We start from the raw sequence: 22,578 nt of genomic DNA on the forward strand, positions 1-22,578 counted from the left end.
CCAATCTTTTAATCTTTTATTTTTTGAGTTAATATTTCTAGTTGTTGTGGATTCGTATAAAGCTTTTGTAATTTTGTTTTGAAAATATGTAAAACATGTATTAACATAATTTGATTCATATATTTCAGACCATTTTTCATTACATAGAATAAGTTTAAGTTTATCGTAATTTATGATATTGATAATATTATTAACGTGTTTAGCTTTAACAGGTGCTGGAATTGAAACTATAATAGAACAGTGGTCAGTGATATCAGTTAGCAAAACACCCGCATTTATATTACTGAATGAATTATTATTGTTTCTAATGAACGCGTGATCCAAACACGAATGTCTTTGTCCAACTGATAATCTAGTAAAAACATTAATATAAGAACAGAAACCACTTTCCGATAAAAGGTCTAAATAATCATGATTATTGACAGTCTCTGAACCCATTATGTTAATGTTCATATCACCAATTAAGGTAATTACACCGGAATTTAAATTTAAATTATTGAAGATATATTTAAATGAATTAATGAAACCCATACAATCAGAAGAGGGTGATCTATATGTACATAGTATAATAATGGGCAATTTGTTGATAATCAAAGATAGTTTTACAATATTATATTCTAAAAAGTCGAAGTCAAAAAAATCCGCATTTAGATAGTTTTTAACAAAGAGTATTATGACATCGTTTTGGTTTCTTTTTGTGCTAGAAAACATTATATTATAACCAGGTATCATATAGTTACACGATGATGAGTTATGCACGTCTCAGTCAAAACAATTACGTCAATTTTATTACTATTTACATCATTTTCTAAAAATAAAAGTAATTCGTCAAAATGTGCATTAACACTTCTTATGTTAAAACATATAATATTTAGAAGAGATGTATTTTTGTTATTTACATAAGAGTCGTATTCCGAAAAAGAACCAAAATAGTTAGTTCTATATTTATAATTTTCAATAATATTATTAAACTTATTCATGATTATTTAAAAAAAAATTTGAAAAATAAATAAAGTATTCCGAGTACCAGACTTGAAATTTTTATTTTAAATTAGTTAAAAAGGTTTCGTTTTCGATAAGAATAGCTTTTTGGTCTTCACTTTTTTTCATAAATATTTTTGATTCTCTAAACCAGACAAATTTAAAACCAAATTCGCGAGCAAACGCCTTAGTTTTATACAGCAGATTTCTATTAAAGAATGTAAGATGACTATTGACATAAATTGGTTCCATACCCCAATTATCGTGAAAATTATTCCCTCTTGGTTTTTGTTTTCTAGAATTGATGATGATTTTGTTACTGCATTGATTGGTGCTCAGCTCGGCTATAAGTTTCCTAGGTTTATGCTTGATTTTTGAAGGAACACGAAATGCCTTCTTGACCGTTGTTTCCACACCCAGTTTTCCTGTGATCAGTTTTACAGTATCAAAACAGTTTTCATCATTGATTTCCGGTACTCCAATAATTTCAACAAAATTATCGAGAGCCTTTTGTTCTAATGAATTCACACGATTTACCAGCAAATTAATTTCATTATTTAATTTATTATTTTGCTCTTTTAAAATTTGATTTTCTTTTCTCATTTCTTTAATTGTAGATAGAACTTCTTGGATTTGTTTGCCAAAACTGTCAAACTTTTCACTCATATAATTAACTGACTCAGTTAGATTTTGATAATTTTCATTTGTATTGTTGAGAACAGGGTTATTTTTCTGCGTTGTATTGATATGTGTAGGAGATTTATTTTTGTCGTTGAATTTGCAAATATTACAAGCCCATTTTAATTTTGTAACTTTTGACATTTTACGAAAAGTGGATTCTTTTAATGTAGCACACATAAAATGGTAGTATTCGTTGCATATAGAACATGTTATTATTTTCATCATCGAAGATGTCTTCGTTGTAGGCTTTACACAACATTGTATTATAAAAGGCAATTAAATAGTGTGTATTAAAAATTAATCACCAAAGTCGGAAGTCCGTCGATATCGAAACAACAACGCGATAAGCGAGCGAAAGTATCGACTAACAACCGTCTTCGATAAGCACTGGTTGTTAACTGAAACTTGAAGTTGTTACTTACATTTGAATTCAGTGATAAATCTAAAATCATAGAATTAAAATATTAAAATCGTTGAAAAACGTTTCTGAGCGAAGCTTTCTGTCAGTGTATATTGATGAGAATGTCTTATTATGTATTTTTATTGTTATTTAGTCATTTATTTTAAAATTGGTAATGCGGTAGGACTTACCTATACCGGGAAAGTTAAATTAATTTTCCAAAAACATCACATTTTTTATAAATTAAAAATTATTTAAATAGTATACCTACATTTATATCATATTTTAGTGTTGTTAACTTTTGAGTTAAAAACGATTTACCATAAGAATGTGTGAAATTATTCGTCTAAATATTTTTAATTAAATGTAATTGTGTATAGTCAAATATAATTATATACCTACGTAAAAGTTGATAGTCCTACAAATAATATTTATTGAATTATTACAACTTAAAATATAACATCTAAAATAGTTATTTTTTATATAAATTCAATTATTTAATATTCAATTTCATAAAACTTATATTTTAAATGATATTATATATCTTTATATTATATTATATTATTTTATATTATAACTTATATTCTACATAATATTATATTATTTCTAATTATGTTTTTGTTTTTTGAAAAGTAATACAAATTTTATTTTCGAGTAAAGTAACTATATTAAATTTTCTACCAGAATCTTCTCTCAAAGCTTTTTTAAGTTAAAATACTATACAAAACAAAATTAGTTTTAAATAATTATATGATTAGGTATTTTAATAAAAAATAATTAAATAGATACTCATCAGTATTTTACTGATATTACTGATTAATAATTAGATTGGTATTTAATATAGTACAATAATTATAACAATTAGATATATTTACATATTTATATTATGTCATATTTTCAGTGGCATAAACGACATAAACAACAATTAAAAATGAAATAAGAGATAATATTAGTGAGGATATTTTGAGGGACGAGGATGCAACCTTAGTATAATTGTTTATTAATATTAAACTACAGTTTTTTATAGCTTATACAATAGTTATCACTAATTACTTTAGAGAACGCAACTGTGTTGTCTCTGTCTTACAAGTGCATACATAGCAAATTTATGCTCAGCAGATCACGTTTAGCTCCGTTAGTTTAAAAATTAGAGTAAATCGATCTATTATGAAACTTGATGGTAAGAACATTATCTGTGTATGTCTGTTGATTTTGTATTTAGTTTTTAAGTGAGTTATGAGCATTTTTAATTTACGTTATATTTTATGGTATATATATGTTACAGTAAAGGATGTTAAATTTATATTGACGTTATTAACTAGCAATTAACGTTATTAGATATTATTGAATATTTTACAAGGTTTATAACGTTAATTACTAAGGATTTACGTTAATTTCAAACAATATTAGTTAATCATGTTATTTGTATTTAAACTGTTATATTATTATTATTTATTTTCACATCAAAATCAACATACAAACACAGATAATGTTCTTACCATCAAGTTTCATATTAAGTCGATTCATTCTAATTTTTAAACTAACGGAGCTAAACTTGCTGAGCGTAAATTTGCTTATGTTACGTACAGTAGAACTCCGATTATCTGAACGTCTATCAACCGGACGAGAAAAAAGATTAACGGCTTAAAAATGTCTTTTAAAATATGTTATTGTATTTATATCTTATTCTTCTTCAATTAAATATTATAATAAAACTATTTATTTATTGTTAACAATTTCAAAATAAATTACATATATACAATATATTCATACAATTGTATAATTTTTGATAAGTCATACATCAATCAACCGGATATTTGCTTATCCGGACCACCCTTAACATAAATTAGTCCGGATAATCGGAGTTCTACTTTACTTGTAAACGGAGACAACACTCTTAAGTAATCTCTAATTTTGTTTATTTAAAGTTTGATGATAATGATGAGCATCAGAAAAATTAGAGGTAAAAATTTAAAAATAAAAAATGGGTTATTAATGTTATTATTGTTTAATACTAATAACGATTGTATTTATCAAAATTTTGAAATATCATTTTTCATGCTTAACACAATAGTCGTATTATTACAATTATTACAATTATTATAATTATATAATTTATTTTTCATCTCAACTCATAAAATAAAAATTAAATTATCATTCAACAAATTAAATTTTTTAATTGAAAAATGTATACTGTAAAATATATGTCATAGGTTTTTTTATTATTTTATTTTTATTTTTAATAATGGTCTATTTTTTGTAAAACTTTTGAATATAGTGTATAGTATAGCATGCTTTTGCTTTAAAAGAGTATTAATCATATACATATAAAGTTCATGATGTTCAGGTCTTAGAACTTTTCATAAATTAATATCTTTAAAATTAATACTTTTACTGAAAACAATATCTACAATTTGTCTAAATTAGTATATATTTGCAAAATTTTCTAATTTTCTGGTACTAGACAACAATTGTCAAATTTAAATACCCCATAGTACTTGAAATTTTTAATGTACTTGTGGTTTTAAGGAACAGCAGATATAAAAAGAGGTTTACTTAGTTTATTAAACTAGAGTTAAATGTATCAATTTTATCATTTAAAGTATTATTTATATTAGCAATATTAGCATACTTAGTTAAAATCATTTTATTTAACATATATTTAACATCTGTATACCTTAGTATACCTTAGTTTTCCTCGATAGGTAAAACAATTTTAATTGGATTTTTAGTTAGCTTTGAGAGCTAAGCTGGAGTTAGTGTAAAACTACACACACAATTACCTCGTTGTTCTAAGTCTTTCATAAAATTCAAATAATAAATAAATTTGAATATTCTCTAATAAGTTTTAATACATGTTGAACATATCATGAATCATTATGAAAATAAAGTACGTATATTAAAAAAATTAAAAATTGTGTTACATATATACATCAAATAATTTCAATTAGTTAATTAGTTAATCATTATTTTTAATCTTGTTTTGTGCATTAATACGGATATGATTTTATATTTACCATTTGTGGTAGGTAATTAATAAACTTACATGACTTTATGATATTATAACAAATCTGAAACCTACAACAACAGTTATAAAAAAGGATTTGCAATTATTTGAAATTAATTTACAATTAATTGGTGATATTTTGAAGTTGAAGAGTCAACTTCATGTACATTATATTACATAAGGTATACCTATTTAATTTTACTTATATTGTTTTTTTTTTATGTAAAAAATCACAAATTAAACTCCACAAAATCACTGCGAGTACCTATATTAAAATTTGTTAAGGGCATTATTATATTAAAAAAATTTAGATAAGTAAAAGTTTTTAAATTTGTTTTTTAAAATGAAAATTAGATAAAAGTTTCCATATAAATTATTAAACGTTAAATTAAGTGTTTCCATAGAAAAAAGTTTTTGACTTTATTTTTTAATTATTATTAAAATACATGTTTAAATAACAGTTAAATATTAAAATACTTATTTATAAATAATGTATTCAAATAGGAGTTATTGGTGTTATTGTTAGTTTGTTACTTACATATTATATATTTATATAAGATAGATAGCATATTGACGCGAACCAATTCAATTAAAAGTACAAGCGACACGTTTTTAAGATTTTTAATTAGCATCATTAGAATTTCTAATACAAATCCCACTTAGGAAGTTTATTGGACAAGTCCACAATGTTGATACAAATAATGCGATTGACATGGGCCGAAAGATAACAAGTTTCCGATCAGTTCAGCGTAGATATCAGTGTTGCGTTATCGTGGAATATACTTGTATACCATATTACCATGGATCTATCTACGAGTACACACATAATATTGGGTTGATTCGATTCCGGCTGTGTATCCAACCAAAATGTACAATGTACATATATATAATAATTAATAATATATTATATACGTATGTAAATTATACATAATATTATAAATATTATACGGTATTATACATACCGTCCTGCCAAAGTGCCGACTATATTGTACCATTTATACGAATCTTAAAACATAATTGGATTTGTAAATTGACTTTACAAATTAAATTTGAAATATATTCGAAAACGACTTTCTATCATTTTTAAGTTCACAAAATAACTTAAATATAACATAGCGAAAAATAGATTTTAATTGATCTAAATAATGTTATTATAAGTTGGAATCTAAGTAGTAAGTATTTTAGCTTTAGAAATATTTGACACAATGGTTATTCGATATTTACTGTTAACATTTACTATAGTACCTATACTGGCTATACTTAATTAAAATTAAATAAAACATTGCTTATACGATTTTAATTTTTAATGTTTTAAAAATTATAACATAAATATATATAAATTAAGATAAATTAATTAAATTAAATCGATGTAGCTTGGTTTCAGACAAGAAGCTATATTCTAATAGATATCACGGATATTGAATATTTTCGAGGTTTTTAAGTTATTTAATTTCATGTGTACTGTGACTTCTTGCATAATGTTTTCATGATACTTTACATTTTTTATTTAATTCATGTATATGTTACGGTGAAAGTACGAATAACAATAAAATCTAGGATACACAAAATAGTATGAGCAAACCCCTAATGATTTTTTTAGTTCGATACTTATACAAACGAGATTTGGTAGATCTTAGGATAAATAACCAGCATCGGTAAACGTCTCAATATTTTTACCAGTTATATGTGATATTTTTTACCTTTCTTTATAACTTATCAAATAAATGACAATTATTAATTTACAATAAATCGTTACTGTAATGAATTAAATCGTATTTTTTTGTTTTTCGTAATCCATGCTTAAAATTTTAATTAGATTAAATCTCTTTTGCAAAAATATGATTCTTTTTATGGTCTTAGGGATACGATACCAACGGTTTTTTAAGGAGTTCAATATAGGCAATTTTTCTGACTGTGTGAGTGTGCGTGCCATACTGCCATATAAATCTGTTTGTAGTACTGTAGTTAATGATCATTATTGTACGTGACTGAAGTGAAAAATTAACGCAAAAACATATATTATCAATAACACGTTACTCGAATATTAATTATTTTGTTCATTTGTGTAAAAGTATCAATATTTTGCTAACTAACCCGTTTATCAAATAAAAATTTAAAAAAAATATGTTTGAATTCGACATGAAAGTTTCTTAAAAAAAACTTTCTTACATTAAATTTGTTTTGACTTTAATGTTATAAACAATTTAAAATCCTAATTTGAAAAATTTAAGAATTTAATTTCAAAAAAGTGGAAAAGTCGTTGTCAAATAAAATTCATGATTAATTCAAATATGTTTTAGAAGTTTTAATTGTTTATTAGGATATTTGGTACAATTGGCATATTATGATCAGTTTATTTTGATAAAACATGGCCAGAATTTATTGGAAATATACTTAAATAATAATATAGTTCTTAAAATGTCATTGTGATTGCCTATGTTAAACCCCGTATTCTTTCTTCAACAATCAACAATGACTAAAGTAAATATATTAATTGGTACCTGCAATACACCTCCTTTGTTTATTTTTTAAACAAAGTAGCTGTCGATATTTAAACCTATTTCTATTCAGTTAAGAATTAGTTGGTTAGCTATTTCCACTACACGAACATTAAATTTCACAAGTCCTAAAAACATGATCTGCGTTAATAAAACTAACACAGTTGAACACGATATAGTAACGTGTGAAAGCTTTATTAAATGATGGAAATAGTGATAATATTTTATTGTTCAGTTTATTCACTATCACTTTAGCAACCCTATTCTTAAGGGTGGTATATTGTAGATCACAGGAGTAGCGTAATACGCGTGAGAACAATAAATTTAATTATTATGATTTATCTATAACATATTAAATATTATATACTAGTAATATATCTTTAATTAATCAAATTATTAACATTATTTAAAAATGTAGAAATTAATGCTATCTAGTATCTAATTGTCTGCATTTCGTGATTCAAAACTCGACTTCTGGCTATACCAATAATATATATGCTCGTACTTAATGTTACAGTGTTTTTGTTAGCCTATAAACAAATTCAATAAGTGCAATATAAATTACTAGTTAGAAATCTGTGAATTGTTACATACTTGATATAAAAATAAACTAAAATAAAAACAAATATGACGAACATTTTCAAGTTTTTACCAAAAAAGACTCCTACGCGTCATCACATTGGTTAAAATAATTATTTAAAAAAAACATAAGAACTCGCTTTTCTGTAATGTTGTATAATAGGTGTCTAGTGTATTTCATAGGCCTGAATGATTTGAGTAATTAATCGTTAACAAGTTCTATGACCGAGTATTATTATTGAATTTTCTAATAATATACTTTTATTTTAAATACATTTTTTTTAAAGAATACATTTTCGAGTTAAATATAATAACAACTGAAAATGTATTTAGAAGGTGATAATTTTAAAGGTATTTTAATCATCTTCTCGGACATTATTAACGTTTTTGGACATAATTTGAATTCATAGAAAATAACATTTAAAAAATAAATTATAACCTTATCGAATTTTTTTAATTTATTCCTCTTTTTGAATAACTACAACATAGATAGATACAACTTTTTATTTCATATTCCTAATAGTGATGGGTCGAACTGTTCGAATCTCGAACCGAACCGAACCGAACCCTTGATGTTCGGTTCGGTTCGAAATTCGAACTCGGCACGAAAAAAATTCGAACCGAACTATCAAACATCTTTTACTGTTCGAAAATCGAACTTGAAAATATTTGTCGAACCTGACTTACTGACCACGATAGTTCAGAGACCAAATATTTGTACAATTCTTCAAAATTTATTTAAAAAAAATAAAAATTGATAATCATTTTTTAGAAATAATTAGACTATTGGCGATAGAAAGTTATAAACTGTAACAGGCACCTTATGTATCATTTATAATAATAATGATAAAAAATATTGAGTTCGAGTTCGAGTTCGACTTAAAATGATTCTAGGTTCGTTTCGGTTCGGTTCGGTAGAAAATATGAAGGTTCGGTTCGGTTCGAGTTCGAAAAAATAATTTAAAGTTCGGTTCAAGTTCGGTTCGATTTAAAAAATCAGAGTTCGACCCATCACTAATTCCTAAGTAGAATATTTTTCTTAGAATTATGTTGTTTAAAAATCTAATTTTGAAACATTAATTATTTATCATTATTTTAATCATAAAGTAAGTAGAAGCTCAACGTAATTTCGAGTAGGTACTTCTATATACATATGTATTATAGTGTGCGACAATTATATATGGCGATATGTTTTTGAAAAAAAAACTAATGTTATCACAATACATTTTAACATTTATACAAAAATTTTTCTTTTTTTTGCTTTATATTTTCAATGTTTTATGTATTTTACTTTAATTATAGTAAGTATATCTACTTGATAGTTGATACTATATATTGAAAATTAAAAATCATATTATCTTAAATAATACATAATTACTAATTGGGATAGTCTATTAGATGAAATTCGACTTTTACAATACTGTTAATTTGTAAAATTAATTCACTTCATTAGGTACATAATTATTATTGAATATGCAATTTTTTATTAAACACATAATAATTATTTAAGTATGGGTTTTTATACTTTTTCTTTTATTCGTATGAACATTTTGTATAGAAATAATATGTATTTCGTATTTCAGTTTTTGAGTCGATATAAGCTGCAGTAACATACAAATACCGCCTTTTGATGTACATTTAAATAATAAACAACAATTTACTATTATTTATATTTTATTTTATAAATTGGTTAGGTAACTGTTTTTTATATTTTGTATTATCCGACTTCGCACAGTAATTTTTTTAAATTTTATTTTACTGGATAATGAATATAATAGTACCACTGCTGGTGTATTTTTATTTTTTTATTTCACCTATCTATACTTTAGTGTTGTCATGTATTATGTAAAAACAATTTTTGTGTAAATGTTCTCTACAATACCTTTCTATTGATATATTTTCTTTTTTCCTCAATTATGTATTTAGGTGGAGTTATTGGTATGGAAAAAAAAGTACTATCGTAATATTTCTACAAATATTTATAATCGATTCATATAGGCGCTTACTTAACAAAAAAAAAAATATATATATCAACAATGGTTATTAATTTATTACTTACTGTGTTTTGATAGATATTATTATCATTGAAATTAATACCGTTAGTCTTTGCACTCCTATAAACAATAGTTTACTATATATCAACAGGAAATAGCTTATAGCCAATTTAATTAATCATAATTGTCTGTAGTAAACACATACAATTTAATTAAAATATTCCATAATGTTCAGTAGTTAATTTCATAAAGATCTTGATGAGAGAAATTTATTTTTGTCTCATGTCAGTCAATTGTTTAACTAGTATAAGTTTAAATTCACGCATACCGAGTAATTGGCAGTTCGAAAATAATTGACTTTATAATTAGTTATTACATTAGTGCTCCGTGCTCCATACAGCAATTTAGTAAGTACCTACCTAATAATAATATAACTAAAATATTTTTTATTTATAAAGTTGATAATATTTTTAAAGAAATGTAATTAGGTACCTATATTATTTTATTAACTGACATTTTTAAATTTCTTTTTTTAATTAAATAACAAAATGAATCTACCAATCTACCATGTATAATATTTTACATAACGTATTTTGAAAAATATAAACAAATAATTATTGTATGAATAAAATTAAAAAAATATTCTGATATTGTATATTTGTATAATTTTCGAAATTTATTATTGATTTAAGCAGTAAAAAATTTTTAAAAATGTTAAGCAGTAATCCATTACCAAACACTGCAAAAATGCTCCAATTTTCAACTTTAATATATTTCCTGGTATATAAAAGTGTATATCTAGTTGATACCTTTGGAGATTAAAAATAAAAAATTTCCAATCTAAGTAACCTAACCTTGGATAATTTAAATTTTCATTGAATGTTTAAATTAGCATTTTCTATGTATTTGTGTATACAAATATACAATTATACAGGTATTGATAATTGGTATGATATTTTTAAAATATGGTAACTCTTTTGAGCTATTTATTAACATTTTAAATTTACGATTTTTTTTTCGGTTTTTTGTAATAGTTTTGTCAAATAATGTATTGTCAAAATAATATTTTACATACATAAAGATAACAATAAATAAAAATAAAATAATTAATGACGCCACCCCAAAAGCATAGGTAGCTTTTGGTGGGTGCAGCAAGTTTAATACAATACTGATATATTACAATTTATTATTTATAATATACATATAATATTTATATTATTATTAACGTATTATATTTTATAAAAAGCATATTTCATATAATTTAATATAATATGATTTAGATTCAGATGTTTTAAATATTTTGTAAAATGATACTTATTTTTATATGATTTTAAATTAATACTAAGCATAATACATAAACGAATACCGACATTAATAATCATTTTTCTACCAAATTCCTTATTAGTTACTGGCATATTCAGATTTACTGATTATTTAAAACGTGTTTGATAACTATGTGACGGGTAATTATTTTTTAAATCTAAATTAAAAATATAATCAAGATTATTCCATATATATATATAAGCCATTTAGGCTTCTTACATTAAATGTATTGTAAAGATTGTTTACATGAAAATCATACGATATTTTAATAAATATGATTAAAAATTTACTTTTAATGTAAAAGTTTGAAAGTTTAATATAAGGTTTCTAGATAAGTTAATACCTAAATCTAAAATATTTTTTAATAGTGTTCAATGTTAGTTTTGACAAAATTCATTCAAAATCGTGAAAAAATGTAAATTAATTTGTTGTTAAAAATTCATAACATTTTTAATATTTATAACTTATTTAGGTTTAAGAATTTAATACAAGTTCCAATAAGGTTTGCTAAAATTATAAAAACAAGTTGAATATTATAAATTTTTTAAATATTAATAATGAATGTTTAGAGTTTAAATTTTGATGAACATAAATTGGTGTGCCATATACATGAATAGGTACACTCGTAAAATAACGATCTTTTATCAAACGATTTTATTTTAATATATATATTTCAGAAATATTCGTGAAAATTTAAAATGTTTATGTATATTATACTTTACTATACGCAATATCATTTTGTCATTTTTTAAATATTTTCTTAAGTACACTTTATACAATATATAATTGAAAACCTATCTAATCATTAACTAAGCCTTAATCTTTTAACAATAGGTACTTAAATACATTTAAAAAAACATTAATGGGACTGTTCTTAGTCTTAAATTAGAGTAAAAACTAATCTAATTTCAGAATATTACAGTATTACACTAAGACTTATTATTTAATGAGGTACCCGAAAACCAGTCACTATTTGCTGTCTCTACTAATGCAAATGATGATTTCACTGATAATGATTTTGCTTCTGTTTTACGACAAAATTAATAATAACTAATACTTCGGTGTTTTGAGATTTTTTGCGAATTGTGTTTGTGTGCAGGCGAATTGGCGATAGCGCCGTAATTATTGATGTGCACTTTAACCAGTTTAATCACAGAGTGTTGACAGAGTACTGTTGACTGTTGTATTGTGCGCTATTTATTTGTTTTATTTAAGTGTTTTATTTTGAACTTTGGTGAAAAAAAATGGACAAAAAAATTTTTTTTAGTATTTTTAATATCAAAGTGTCTTCTAGTACGACTGGTAACATTTAAGCTACTTTAGAAAATGAAAACCCCACCAATCCTCCGAGTTTTTTGGAAAACATGGTAGTAAGTTAATTAAATTACGTATTTAAATTGTAACGTATATATTGTATACAGTGGTGTCATTGGGGAGGGGGGGAACTTGGGTATTTGCCCTAGTCTAACATTTACAACAACCTTAAGTCGGCACATTTAAAAATTATAAGAAGTTTTATTTTTAACTACTAAAGGCCATTGTTATAAATCATAATATTGAATATTGATATTTTATAAGTAAGATAAGATTTATCATTAATATTTTTGTTGTATTTTTTGAAGAAATACATTATATTATTAATCAAGATGTTTAGTATTTACATTATGTGACTGTAAATACTGTTAACTACTGGTAAATCAGCAGTAGGTATTAAAAGGTACCTATTACTTATTTATTATTTATTTACACATTACTCTATTATTCTATGTTTGACTTTCTAATTCTATTAAATATTTGACAAAATTGTTTGTATTTAATACATACTTTAAAATCCTGTGTGTAAAGTTCATATACCTGAAAATTTACCCTCTCCTTCCCCCTCGCCAACTATGGCACTATTCTATGTGAACTGCGTGGAAAAAATTTTGAGTCGGCAAGTAGTTGGCTTAGTCAAACAAAAACTGAAATGACGCCACTGATTGTATATATATATATTGTGGATAGAGAAACTTGCTTAAATGTACAAACTGGAAAGAAGTACATATTTAAATTATAAATGATTTTTAAATTTTAGTATGTGTAACTTACTTTAATCTTTAGTTTAGGCTTCTGATGTCATATTATTATTTAATAATTGGTTGACTTAATGAACATACAGCAGCCAGTAGATAAGTTTGTGAGTACCTATGGCATAGAATTGACATCACAAAATAAATTACTCAACGATATGGACATATTTATAAAAAATATGATAGATCATGAAAATACTTCAATGTTACCATTTCAGAAAGGTATATTAATATGGTGAATTGTATCAACAAGATGGCCCTAAAAATAATAAGTTATGTATTATGTTTAGGAATTTTGATTAAATTACCCGAAAATAAAGTGCATAATGAACCAAAAACTCAACCAAGATGTACTGGAAAATCTGTTCAGCTACTTGAAAGGCATGACTGGTGGTAACACTCATTTAAATATTTAAATATTTTATTTTAAGTACATTCTCGAGAATATTCTTTTGCAAATTATTACCGGGTAATTATTGCTATAGTGGAACTACTGTACTAGATAATATCACGGTATAGAAGATAACAAGTAGGGAAAGCTAATACGAATTACGTTGTTCGCTGAATGCATACTTTTTTATCTTATCATATTTGCTGGCAGACCGTATCTGTTTTCGTTTTATCAATTACCGATTTTAACTACGATTTTTTCATAATTTATATGAAATTTAATAGGTACTTACAAGTTACAATTTATAATTTCAAATTGCATTTTAAATTAATGTTAAATTAATAATAATTAAGCTTAAATAAGATTGATTAAGCAATATGCCAATATAGGAGTGACTGAGTGACAGTAAATGAGATAACCACAAACAATTCAATAGTTTTATAATTAATATGTTTATTCAAATTTCTTTAATTATTTAAGTTTAATTAATAATAACAATAAAAAATACATAATAGTTACATTATAATTTATAGCTTATGTACCTACACAAAATCCTAATGTTTCCATATTATTAGTTTTCTTTTATTTGTAGGATTTTTCAAATTTTGATTAATAGTTTTAATTGCATAATAAATTGACATTCTTGTAAAAAGTTTTAATAAATATATGATAGGAAAGTTTTCACATGGATGATTTAAGCTTTCGGTTTTAAAAAGTTCAATAAAAGAGTTTAATATTTTGTCTTTTAAGGCAAAGTCAGAAAAATTTTCTTGAAATAAAATTTCAAGTTTACAAATGAAAATAAAAAATTCATCATTTGGTATCCTCAAACTTCCAAATAGAGATTTGTCATTTTGATATGCCTTAAAGTAGCAGTATAAGTTATTTTCATCTTACGCTTAATGGGCCATACTATAATTTTCACACACTTCACAAGTATGTTTAGTCAGACACTTCTTTATTAAAAAACCACATTTATATTTTATTATATTTTTACAGACTAAAGATAATGAACCTCCCCTAAAATCTAAATCATTCTGTGAAAGAGTAATATCAGTGTTAGATGGTCTAGTACTGTTGTTCAAAACATTATTCACACTAACATTGTTTACATCTTTTAATTGGGCTAAAAAAATAGAAAATTCATCAGCACAATTTTCTGCACCACTATGAACAAGAAAACAACAGGTAAATAACTTTTTAAAAGCTCTCATAAATTGAATTGGTATAGGTGTTGCGCAGTCTCCAGATTGTTTTCTCACTGACCCAAAAAAATTTTCTAAACAATCTTGACTTATTCTTCTTGTATATACAAATTTAAAGTTATTTTTTTTTAAAATTTCCCACAAACCTATTAAAGAACTAATACTGATTAACCATGAATTTACAAATGTAATGTTATTAGTAGGGCTCAGGACTTATTGAATTCACATATTTTTATTGAATAGTCCAATAAATTGCTAAGTAAGACAGAAATTTGTTTCAAGTTGTCCAATCCATGTTTTAAAGATACCTAAAAGGTAAAATATACCTATACGAAATAAAAATGAATTAATCATAACTTAGATTTACAAAATAGAATCTATAAACATTATTTTCAATTAGTTTTTAATTACTATTTTTTTCTTTCAGTGAAAATGAAAATGTCGTACTAGAAGCTATGGATTCGGAAGATGAAAACGATTTTGACTTCGGTTTTTATGATGGAATGGAACTAGAAAAAATTCTTGGACTCACGAAAAATAACGGTAAACTTTTCTTTTTAATTAAGTGGAAAAATCAAGTATCCGCAGATTTGGTGCCAAAACAATTAATTCATGAGAGATATCCTCAGTTAACTATTGCGTATTACGAGAGCATATTCCGGTTTACTGATACAAAAACCGAGGATTAATTTCTTATGCATATGTATAAGCAAATATTATTTCTTAACGTACGAGTATTTAGACATTTTTTTTTATTTTAACTCTATCGAATTTTAATTGTTTTGCTGATAAATACTCGAATATTTTTTAAAAGTTCCATATTTTTTTATTCAATAATATAATAATAATAATAATAAGTATTTCAGAATCTTTTTATTTCATATGAGTAATAATCTGGGGTGGTAATCAACTTTGACAATCAATACTAAATCATAAATAGGCCTATGAACATTTTTGTTGAATTTATTGTAGTAACAAATGTATTTTGCTATATAGGTATATATATTATTCTGTATATTGTGTACATCCCCAGTGATAATAAATACATTTTTCATAATAGTTTTTACCTAGTTATTATATTTAATGTGTTTATAGACTAAGTAAAAAAGTTGGTTTGATGAGGTTTGATTGAAAAATGAGCAATTAACTCAACTGTAGCCAATCGATGTTAAAAGCGAATTAGTGTAAAATTTGTTGAAAAAACACTCATAGATTTGACATATTGACATCTTCTTCTTTTATATATTATTTTAATAAAAGTGAAAAATAGTTACGTTCTCCGTCCCTCCACGTCCTCCCACAATTCAATCACTGTATATATATTATATTCTAAATACTACTCATACTATAACATACTACCTATGTTTCTATTGAGCCTCTTAAACTCAGCACCCATGTAAAATGTACCTATATAATTGGTTAACATATACCAATTTAATGCATAAAAACAGTACTCTTAATTTGGGGGGTCCACATAGAGACACTAATATTAAAACAATAAGAGTCTGTGATTGAAAGGTTTAATCTTTTGCACTTAGTATAATTAGTAAAAATTTACCTATACGAAATAAAAATGAATTAATCATAACTTAGATTTACAAAATAGAATCTATAAACATTATTTTCAATTAGTTTTTAATTACTATTTTTTTCTTTCAGTGAAAATGAAAATGTTGTACTAGAAGCTATGGATTCGGAAGATGAAAACGATTTTGACTTCGGTTTTTATGATGGAATGGAACTAGAAAAAATTCTTGGACTCACGAAAAATAACGGTAAACTTTTCTTTTTAATTAAGTGGAAAAATCAAGTATCCGCAGATCTGGTGCCAAAACAATTAATTCATGAGAGATATCCTCAGTTAACTATTGCGTATTACGAGAGCATATTCCGGTTTACTGATACAAAAACCGAGGATTAATTTCTTATGCATATGTATAAGCAAATATTATTTCTTAACGTACGAGTATTTAGACATTTTTTTTTATTTTAACTCTATCGAATTTTAATTGTTTTGCTGATAAATACTCGAATATTTTTTAAAAGTTCCATATTTTTTTATTCAATAATATAATAATAATAATAATAAGTATTTCAGAATCTTTTTATTTCATGTGAGTAATAATCTGGGGTGGTAATCAACTTTGACAATCAATACTAAATCATAAATAGGCCTATGAACATTTTTGTTGAATTTATTGTAGTAACAAATGTATTTTGCTATATAGGTATATATATTATTCTGTATATTGTGTACATCCCCAGTGATAATAAATACATTTTTCATAATAGTTTTTACCTAGTTATTATATTTAATGTGTTTATAGACTAAGTAAAAAAGTTGGTTTGATGAGGTTTGATTGAAAAATGAGCAATTAACTCAACTGTAGCCAATCGATGTTAAAAGCGAATTAGTGTAAAATTTGTTGAAAAAACACTCATAGATTTGACATATTGACATCTTCTTATTTTATATATTATTTTAATAAAAGTGAAAAATAGTTACGTTCTCCGTCCCTCCACGTCCTCCCACAATTCAATCACTGTATATATATTATATTCTAAATACTACTCATACTATAACATACTACCTATGTTTCTATTGAGCCTCTTAAACTCAGCACCCATGTAAAATGTACCTATATAATTGGTTAACATATACCAATTTAATGCATAAAAACAGTACTCTTAATTTGGGGGGTCCACATAGAGACACTAATATTAAAACAATAAGAGTCTGTGATTGAAAGGTTTAATTTTTTGCACTTAGTATAATTAGTAAAAATATACCTATACGAAATAAAAATGAATTAATCATAACTTAGATTTACAAAATAGAATCTATAAACATTATTTTCAATTAGTTTTTAATTACTATTTTTTTCTTTCAGTGAAAATGAAAATGTCGTACTAGAAGCTATGGATTCGGAAGATGAAAACGATTTTGACTTCGGTTTTTATGATGGAATGGAACTAGAAAAAATTCTTGGACTCACGAAAAATAACGGTAAACTTTTCTTTTTAATTAAGTGGAAAAATCAAGTATCCGCAGATCTGGTGCCAAAACAATTAATTCATGAGAGATATCCTCAGTTAACTATTGCGTATTACGAGAGCATATTCCGGTTTACTGATACAAAAACCGAGGATTAATTTCTTATGCATATGTATAAGCAAATATTATTTCTTAACGTACGAGTATTTAGACATTTTTTTTTATTTTAACTCTATCGAATTTTAATTGTTTTGCTGATAAATACTCGAATATTTTTTAAAAGTTCCATATTTTTTTATTCAATAATATAATAATAATAATAATAAGTATTTCAGAATCTTTTTATTTCATGTGAGTAATAATCTGGGGTGGTAATCAACTTTGACAATCAATACTAAATCATAAATAGGCCTATGAACATTTTTGTTGAATTTATTGTAGTAACAAATGTATTTTGCTATATAGGTATATATATTATTCTGTATATTGTGTACATCCCCAGTGATAATAAATACATTTTTCATAATAGTTTTTACCTAGTTATTATATTTAATGTGTTTATAGACTAAGTAAAAAAGTTGGTTTGATGAGGTTTGATTGAAAAATGAGCAATTAACTCAACTGTAGCCAATCGATGTTAAAAGCGAATTAGTGTAAAATTTGTTGAAAAAACACTCATAGATTTGACATATTGACATCTTCTTATTTTATATATTATTTTAATAAAAGTGAAAAATAGTTACGTTCTCCGTCCCTCCACGTCCTCCCACAATTCAATCACTGTATATATATTATATTCTAAATACTACTCATACTATAACATACTACCTATGTTTCTATTGAGCCTCTTAAACTCAGCACCCATGTAAAATGTACCTATATAATTGGTTAACATATACCAATTTAATGCATAAAAACAGTACTCTTAATTTGGGGGGTCCACATAGAGACACTAATATTAAAACAATAAGAGTCTGTGATTGAAAGGTTTAATTTTTTGCACTTAGTATAATTAGTAAAAATATACCTATACGAAATAAAAATGAATTAATCATAACTTAGATTTACAAAATAGAATCTATAAACATTATTTTCAATTAGTTTTTAATTACTATTTTTTTCTTTCAGTGAAAATGAAAATGTCGTACTAGAAGCTATGGATTCGGAAGATGAAAACGATTTTGACTTCGGTTTTTATGATGGAATGGAACTAGAAAAAATTCTTGGACTCACGAAAAATAACGGTAAACTTTTCTTTTTAATTAAGTGGAAAAATCAAGTATCCGCAGATCTGGTGCCAAAACAATTAATTCATGAGAGATATCCTCAGTTAACTATTGCGTATTACGAGAGCATATTCCGGTTTACTGATACAAAAACCGAGGATTAATTTCTTATGCATATGTATAAGCAAATATTATTTCTTAACGTACGAGTATTTAGACATTTTTTTTTATTTTAACTCTATCGAATTTTAATTGTTTTGCTGATAAATACTCGAATATTTTTTAAAAGTTCCATATTTTTTTATTCAATAATATAATAATAATAATAATAAGTATTTCAGAATCTTTTTATTTCATGTGAGTAATAATCTGGGGTGGTAATCAACTTTGACAATCAATACTAAATCATAAATAGGCCTATGAACATTTTTGTTGAATTTATTGTAGTAACAAATGTATTTTGCTATATAGGTATATATATTATTCTGTATATTGTGTACATCCCCAGTGATAATAAATACATTTTTCATAATAGTTTTTACCTAGTTATTATATTTAATGTGTTTATAGACTAAGTAAAAAAGTTGGTTTGATGAGGTTTGATTGAAAAATGAGCAATTAACTCAACTGTAGCCAATCGATGTTAAAAGCGAATTAGTGTAAAATTTGTTGAAAAAACACTCATAGATTTGACATATTGACATCTTCTTATTTTATATATTATTTTAATAAAAGTGAAAAATAGTTACGTTCTCCGTCCCTCCACGTCCTCCCACAATTCAATCACTGTATATATATTATATTCTAAATACTACTCATACTATAACATACTACCTATGTTTCTATTGAGCCTCTTAAACTCAGCACCCATGTAAAATGTACCTATATAATTGGTTAACATATACCAATTTAATGCATAAAAACAGTACTCTTAATTTGGGGGGTCCACATAGAGACACTAATATTAAAACAATAAGAGTCTGTGATTGAAAGGTTTAATTTTTTGCACTTAGTATAATTAGTAAAAATATACCTATACGAAATAAAAATGAATTAATCATAACTTAGATTTACAAAATAGAATCTATAAACATTATTTTCAATTAGTTTTTAATTAATATTTTTTTCTTTCAGTGAAAATGAAAATGTCGTACTAGAAGCTATGGATTCGGAAGATGAAAACGATTTTGACTTCGGTTTTTATGATGGAATGGAACTAGAAAAATTTCTTGGACTCACGAAAAATAACGGTAAACTTTTCTTTTTAATTAAGTGGAAAAATCAAGTATCCGCAGATTTGGTGCCAAAACAATTAATTCATGAGAGATATCCTCAGTTAACTATTGCGTATTACGAGAGCATATTCCGGTTTACTGATACAAAAACCGAGGATTAATTTCTTATGCATATGTATAAGCAAATATTATTTCTTAACGTACGAGTATTTAGACATTTTTTTTTATTTTAACTCTATCGAATTTTAATTGTTTTGCTGATAAATACTCGAATATTTTTTAAAAGTTCCATATTTTTTTATTCAATAATATAATAATAATAATAATAAGTATTTCAGAATCTTTTTATTTCATATGAGTAATAATCTGGGGTGGTAATCAACTTTGACAATCAATACTAAATCATAAATAGGCCTATGAACATTTTTGTTGAATTTATTGTAGTAACAAATGTATTTTGCTATATAGGTATATATATTATTCTGTATATTGTGTACATCCCCAGTGATAATAAATACATTTTTCATAATAGTTTTTACCTAGTTATTATATTTAATGTGTTTATAGACTAAGTAAAAAAGTTGGTTTGATGAGGTTTGATTGAAAAATGAGCAATTAACTCAACTGTAGCCAATCGATGTTAAAAGCGAATTAGTGTAAAATTTGTTGAAAAAACACTCATAGATTTGACATATTGACATCTTCTTCTTTTATATATTATTTTAATAAAAGTGAAAAATAGTTACGTTCTCCGTCCCTCCACGTCCTCCCACAATTCAATCACTGTATATATATTATATTCTAAATACTACTCATACTATAACATACTACCTATGTTTCTATTGAGCCTCTTAAACTCAGCACCCATGTAAAATGTACCTATATAATTGGTTAACATATACCAATTTAATGCATAAAAACAGTACTCTTAATTTGGGGGGTCCACATAGAGACACTAATATTAAAACAATAAGAGTCTGTGATTGAAAGGTTTAATTTTTTGCACTTAGTATAATTAGTAAAAATTTACCTATACGAAATAAAAATGAATTAATCATAACTTAGATTTACAAAATAGAATCTATAAACATTATTTTCAATTAGTTTTTAATTACTATTTTTTTCTTTCAGTGAAAATGAAAATGTCGTACTAGAAGCTATGGATTCGGAAGATGAAAACGATTTTGACTTCGGTTTTTATGATGGAATGGAACTAGAAAAAATTCTTGGACTCACGAAAAATAACGGTAAACTTTTCTTTTTAATTAAGTGGAAAAATCAAGTATCCGCAGATCTGGTGCCAAAACAATTAATTCATGAGAGATATCCTCAGTTAACTATTGCGTATTACGAGAGCATATTCCGGTTTACTGATACAAAAACCGAGGATTAATTTCTTATGCATATGTATAAGCAAATATTATTTCTTAACGTACGAGTATTTAGACATTTTTTTTTATTTTAACTCTATCGAATTTTAATTGTTTTGCTGATAAATACTCGAATATTTTTTAAAAGTTCCATATTTTTTTATTCAATAATATAATAATAATAATAATAAGTATTTCAGAATCTTTTTATTTCATATGAGTAATAATCTGGGGTGGTAATCAACTTTGACAATCAATACTAAATCATAAATAGGCCTATGAACATTTTTGTTGAATTTATTGTAGTAACAAATGTATTTTGCTATATAGGTATATATATTATTCTGTATATTGTGTACATCCCCAGTGATAATAAATACATTTTTCATAATAGTTTTTACCTAGTTATTATATTTAATGTGTTTATAGACTAAGTAAAAAAGTTGGTTTGATGAGGTTTGATTGAAAAATGAGCAATTAACTCAACTGTAGCCAATCGATGTTAAAAGCGAATTAGTGTAAAATTTGTTGAAAAAACACTCATAGATTTGACATATTGACATCTTCTTCTTTTATATATTATTTTAATAAAAGTGAAAAATAGTTACGTTCTCCGTCCCTCCA

At 24.9% G+C, this 22,578-nt stretch overlaps 2 protein-coding genes across 2 annotated transcripts; one reads left to right on the forward strand and one right to left on the reverse strand.

Annotated features, from left to right (window-relative positions):
• Positions 1-1,041: 1,041 nt before the first annotated feature.
• LOC132925209 (uncharacterized) lies at positions 1,042-1,803 on the reverse strand. Its single transcript, XM_060989622.1, has 2 exons — positions 1,623-1,803; positions 1,042-1,496 (listed from the first exon to the last, which is right to left on the reverse strand). The coding sequence occupies exons 1-2, from the start codon at positions 1,801-1,803 to the stop codon at positions 1,042-1,044; spliced, it is 636 nt and encodes a 211-aa protein (XP_060845605.1).
• An 18,138-nt stretch (positions 1,804-19,941) lies between these two features.
• Positions 19,942-21,977, forward strand: LOC132925210 (chromobox protein homolog 1-like). The gene is made up of 3 exons (XM_060989623.1): positions 19,942-19,946; positions 20,484-20,717; positions 21,716-21,977. The coding sequence occupies exons 1-3, from the start codon at positions 19,942-19,944 to the stop codon at positions 21,975-21,977; spliced, it is 501 nt and encodes a 166-aa protein (XP_060845606.1).
• The last annotated feature ends 601 nt before the right edge of the window (positions 21,978-22,578 follow it).

The sequence above is a fragment of the Rhopalosiphum padi genome, chromosome 3, assembly GCF_020882245.1.
Source record: "Rhopalosiphum padi isolate XX-2018 chromosome 3, ASM2088224v1, whole genome shotgun sequence".
Taxonomy (NCBI): Eukaryota; Metazoa; Arthropoda; class Insecta; order Hemiptera; family Aphididae; genus Rhopalosiphum; species Rhopalosiphum padi.